This window comes from Apis dorsata, unplaced genomic scaffold (genome assembly GCF_000469605.1).
Source record: "Apis dorsata unplaced genomic scaffold, Apis dorsata 1.3 scaffold_935, whole genome shotgun sequence".
Classification (NCBI taxonomy): Eukaryota; Metazoa; Arthropoda; class Insecta; order Hymenoptera; family Apidae; genus Apis; species Apis dorsata.
The window spans coordinates 675862-682181 of NW_006264045.1; the positions used below are offsets into that span (position 1 = coordinate 675862).

The window sequence follows — 6320 nt, forward strand, 5'->3', positions numbered from 1 at the left end:
ACTAATTCAATTAATTATATTCTATTATTACGTACGAGTATTATCACAAAATATTTAATGTAACTGATTTTGTTATATCATTTGGTTTTAATTTGAAAAAAATTAAATTTTTCTATTTTATGATTATTATATTATTATATTATTTATAATTATTATAATTTATTGGAATAAAAAATAATATATATAACATTATCAATTTAAAAAAAAAATGAGATTGAAATGTGATCTTTTTTATTATTTATTTTATTAATGTTTTATATCTAAAAATCAATAAAATGTTCTACTTAAACTTTAATTATTTTTAAATTTATATCAAACATTAGAAAATTATCAATATTTTCTTTTTTCTTTGGAAAAAGAGAATAATTTTCAAGTCATTCTCGTTATAAACAGTTTAATTTTCTTATATTGTAAGAAAATAAATAATATTCATAAAATAATTCACAAAAGAAGAAAGAGAAAATTCTTACGTTTGTACAAGGTTTGCACTGATATCCAATAAAAGTTCTCCAACTGTGGCTAAATCCTCTGGTCTCCACATTTTGTTCTTGGGTTGCGCCACATCTATATGAATTAATGCGTATATGAATCAATGAATACTACATATACACATAATCGTTTAGAGTACCGAACTAAAGAGATGCGTTAGTTAGGAATGAATGTCAAAATCAAAAGATATCGTTTCAAGACAACGTGACTATATCATGAAACAAAATTTCATATACATGAAACGATTGTAAATCATCTCGCGTAAATCATTATGTACTGATTATAATTAAATATTTTTTTCCTCCTATTCCTTTCCCTATTTGCAATACTCACTAATGCGTTTTCTCGCTTCAATATACGCTCGATTCACGGCATCGTAAGTAATGCATGTCTGCGATCCGGCTGTTGGTGGGCTGAAAAATAAAAAAACAGAAAATTAACATATTGTTCTCGATCCTCAAACGTGATTTTATTATTCGTTAACTTCCCATCCTTTGATATTTCTTACTTTCGCTCTTACAGTCAGTTCTTCTTCTTCTTTCTTTTTTTTTTTTACTTAATTACCTAACATTCTAGCCTACTTTCGTTGGAAGCAACTAGTTTCAACTCGTTTCAACTCGTGCTGCATTGCTACCTGTTTGCATACTCGCTACTGGATATTCGGTATCAAGGTAATCCGAAACTATCATAGTGAAACGTGTACTCGCGAAATGTAGATGAATTGATGTATCTCATTTCGTACTGCGAAATATGATGGCATTGACGTGCCGCTCGTGGCTTTTATCTTCGAAGGTTGACATGCCACTGAATTCTGGTTTTTTTACTTTCGGATCTTAATAGGTTTCTGATCTTTGTTTAATGAATTAATGTACAATTAAGGAAGAGATATTGGAAATTTAATTTTTAGTTAATGAAGTGCATAATTTTGCTTGTACTGTGATTATACCATAATCGTTTCATTATTAATGATGATTGAAATCTTTTATAAGTGTATGAGACTCTTTAAATTTATATTGAATAATTATATTGAATAATTAATATTGAATAAATATTGAATAATATTTATCTTATTTTAAATTGTTTATATATATTTTTGAAAACTTTTCATAATTTCATCTATAAAAAAATAATTGAATAATTTCGTAAGAGATATATTTTGATTATTAAATTATTCTTTTCTATAAAAACATAAACAACATATGAATGACAAATTCGTTTTTAAGTATTTTTTATGGAATATATTTTTTAATCTATATAATTTAACATTTCTCATAAAAAAATAATATTAAAATCCATAATTGTAAAATTATTAATTAATCGTATTAATATTATTATAATTTAGGATATACCTTAATCTAAATTTTTTATTGTTTGGAGATAACATAGTAACATAGAATATTCGTCATTTATATCTTTGTTAATTTAAAATGTAGAGAATATTTCAATTATAGTTAAACTCTTATGAAAAATCTATATGATTCTAAACATAAAAAAAGATTATATATAAGTATTTAAAAATTTTATAAATTTATTGGATAAATAAGATCTTATGTAAATAAGATCTTACTTATTTTATTTTCAAAAAAAATGTAGTTAAATTATTGGCAATAAAATAAATCTTAATAGTTAATTATCTTAATAGCTACAATTTCTTATATAATATATTTTAATATTTTAGAATTAATAAAAATTAATACGTTCCACCCAGTTTAGTTAAGATATGGTTATTTTAATATAATTCAATTTTTGTATTAAATAAAATAATCATTCTTCGATAGATATTAATATAATATTCAATTTCTGAATATAATTTTCTAAACTTAATAAATTTCCATTCTTTTTACATTGAAATTTATTTCTTATTTATCATTCAAAAAATTTAAAAAAACGTGATAGATTTTATAACTATTTGTCAAATTAATTTTTTTATCTTTAACTTCTTCTTTACTTAAAATTCTTTTATGTTTATTAAACGCTTCAAAACAGCAATCATAGAACTTCATTAACATTCTTCTTCATTTATATGGTGTTCGTAAATTGTTTCTTAAAATCTGCTTATGGCTAGATATATTTTCCCACAGATTATCCTGTCACAATCGCTATTAAATAGAGTAATGGGTACATGTTGAAAGTATTCCCGAGAATGCACTTGAGGGTCGTTCTGAATTTAATTGCAACACAGTGCATTCCCATGCAATTTCATGTTATAGCGGTTGATCTAATAACCTGTATATTGCTCCGTTTAATAAATTATTATATGTGTCAATTTTCCAAGACTTGGAAATAGAAATATCGAAAATAGAAAATTTAATCATTATTAAATTTATAAATTATTTATTTGTTATATAATCATAGTAATTTGATCATTATCGGTATTTTTTAAGGTATTTTTATCTTTCTAAATCAGTATTTCCTAACACATTTATTACGATTACTAATACATCATGATCTCAAATATATATGAAAACATTTAATGTTATTAATATTCAAATAATATTGAAAAATGGAATCTGTAAAAAAATCATTAATGCAATAAAACAATAAAAATTCGTTATTATACTTAAAATTATATGATGATATTTTTTATGATAATATATATTTTTATATTATTGATATTTTTATTGATATCATTAAAATATAAATATAAATAAATTATTTTTTCATTTTAAATAAATAATAAATCATAAAAAATATTCAAATGTATTATAATTTCAAGTAAATCAAAATTTTCTAATAATTATATTGTGTGGTAAAAATCTAAATTGTTGTAAATTAAATAAGCAAATTTACTAATACAACTTAATGTTTCTAGTGAATATATATTGAAAATAATATTAACTATAGTTTAATTCAAAAATTCAATATATTTTTTCATCAAAAAGTAAGATTAATTACAATTAAAATGTTAAAATGATTATGATAATATATTCATAATATATTCATAATATATTTAAAATTTATGTTTGCTAATGGTAGATTATTTTTCTTTTAATGTAATTTTAATTTTTCTAGAAATTTTTTATTATATAATGTTACAAATAATTTAGGACAATCTATATAAAAATACTTGAGATTCTATATTTTTATTGAATATCATTTTTATTATTATTATTATCATAAAATAAATTATATCTATTAAAATTAAAATTATATCTATTAAATATTTTCATAATCAATAAAAATAAAAGAAAATTTATTTATGATTTTAATTTGAATACCAAACACTTGATTTTATTCTACAAATATATATTGATATTGCTTCCGATTTAAATTAAGGGTATAAATATTTTTACATTTTCGAAATTTCAATATTATTATTCATAATTGCGTGATATCTGGCGAATATTTTTAAATAAAAACCAAATATTTTTATAAATATCATTATAATCATTTGACATATGTTGATTTTTATATCTAGATCATATAAACATATTGTTTACTAAATACGGAAAAAAAATCAATTTTTAAATATTATCTAATAAAAATAAACAACATTAATAAATATCCTTATGTAATTAATTTCTTGACTATTAAAACACTCTGGTATAATTTTAATAAATTTCAATAATTTTAAAATGAAATTCAAATACATGAAAATACGAATATTTAAATTTGATAATACTTATATTCATATAATTTTAATAAATTTAAAAAATTTTAAAATAAAATTCAAATATATGAAAATACGAATATTTAAATTTGATAATACTGGAACATGCATTTTTTAACAAATTGACGAATACTTATAGTAAAAAACAATTGCCAAATAGTTTTTTAAAACTTTGAAATTTTTAAATTAACTATGAAAATAAATATAATAAATAATTTCATCCTAATATACGATTTGATACAAGTTTCTCCTATTGTATTGAAATTTAAAAATATTTGATATACAAGGTATTAATATATTCGTAGAATATGTTTGAAAGATAATTTCAGAAAAAAAAATTAAAGAAATTAAATAAGGAAATAATAATAATTAAATAATTTGATTAATTAAATAATAATTTAATATTATATATACTGTAATTAGATAAACAAAAATAATGAGTTAATAATTTGTAATAATGTGATGAAGATAAAAATATCTTATTCAATTTTCATTTTACATTATTTTAAATTTAAATTATTCATAATTTAAATCTCAACTTACAAATTTTATATTTGTTTTGGTTTTTAGAATTATATTTAAAAATCTTAATATATAACATTATTATAAATACATTCAAATTTGATATAGAAGCATAATATATTATAACGTATAATTTGAATTATTATAATAAAACAATTAATAAAGCATTATTTAAGTTATATTAAAATTAAATATTTTTAAATTAATATTATTTTAAATTATCATATAAAAATTATCACATATATTTAATGATACATATATTATATAAATATTACATTCTAAATATTACTACTTTTGAAAATCATTTTATTAATTAATTAATTTATTTTATATGCAATAATCTCATAGTTTAAAATATATCGCTAATCTAAAAACATGAATTGGAAAACACTATTTATTTATATATAGACTGAAAAAATTTTTTGAGGAAAATGTATCGTTTCAAGATAGTTTTATTGCGATCGTAATGGCACGTACGCATATTGTGTTAAAACAATCTCTGCATATTCACCTGGTTTGATTATACTGGAGTTATAAAAGGAAAAGTCACATTTAAAACGCGTTTTCCTCATTCAATCGCGTACATGAATTGCATTTCGTATAATTCGTAACAAAATTTGCCGAAAGCAATTTTAAAGTGGATAATATTGAATTTATATATGTAAAGATATATTCGACTCATATTTTGTATATTTATGTGAATTGGGTAAGTATTGCTGTTTAGATTCTATTCTGTCTTTTCTTCTTTTTGAATCACTGTACGACATGAGTTCAATGTAGTAGACTAAAAGTATTGGCATGACCCACATTTATATAACATAATTTATTTTATTTATTCTATTTTAATATATTATTTTTTACTGTATATTCTTTATTTTATCAAATCATTTCATAACATAATATTCTCTAGATAGAAGGTAAATATTTCTAATTGGGATTTAACAGATTCATTCTAATGGTATATCGGTATTATATAAATATCATGAAATATCCATTGATAACAATATTAAGATAGTTTTCGATGACATATTATATTTTGTTTAAAATATTTTCGTTTTCGAATGACAATTAAAAAATAATTATTTTTGTCAATATTCTGTTTAGATTTTTAAATGTTTCTTTATTTGAATTCTTTTTTTATATTTACTAGTTTAAGAATATTTATTAATATTAATTTAATAGTTTAAGATTTGTAAGATTTGTAGTAGAAGTATATAACGCGTTATGAAAATAAAACAATCATATCGAGTAATATTATACGATTTTCGTCAATTAAATTTAGTCAAATGCCTGCAATTCTAAGTTTTTTAATTCAAATCCATGATTTTTTTTTTTTCTTAATCAAGAACCATCGTCATTTTGTTGAGTCTGAATAACATCCAAAAAATTATAACTGATTAATTGTTAATTGTAATTGAATAGTTGTAATAAAAACATTTTAATATAATTGGAATATTTTTTAAAATAATTATTTTATATTTTATGATTTCATTCTTTGTATATAACTTTTTTTGTGTTATTAACATTAAAGTTATTAATTGTACATATATGTATTTAAGATTTCATTTTTCCACTATTTCTTTTTTTTTTTTTTTTTTGATAAATAAAAAAACAGTTTAAATTCTTTGTAATAATAAAAATAGATTAATATATGAATTAATTTACAATATTATATAATATATGAATTATTAATTATTAA

General features: G+C 19.7%; 1 protein-coding gene across 3 annotated transcripts in view; it reads right to left on the reverse strand.

The window, feature by feature from the left end:
* The window catches only part of LOC102679559 (chorion peroxidase), a 55556-nt gene that overhangs the window by 26245 nt on the left and 22991 nt on the right, over positions 1-6320 (reverse strand). For 2 of the 3 annotated variants that reach the window (XM_006623744.2, XM_006623746.2), the window contains exons 3-4: positions 823-902; positions 471-564 (exon numbers count right to left, since the gene is read on the reverse strand). In XM_006623744.2, the coding sequence (XP_006623807.1) occupies positions 471-564; positions 823-902 (174 nt within the window). Of the gene's footprint in view, positions 1-470; positions 565-822; positions 903-997; positions 1017-6320 lie in introns of those variants that run through there. The other variant, XM_031514232.1, reaches the window with a different exon arrangement.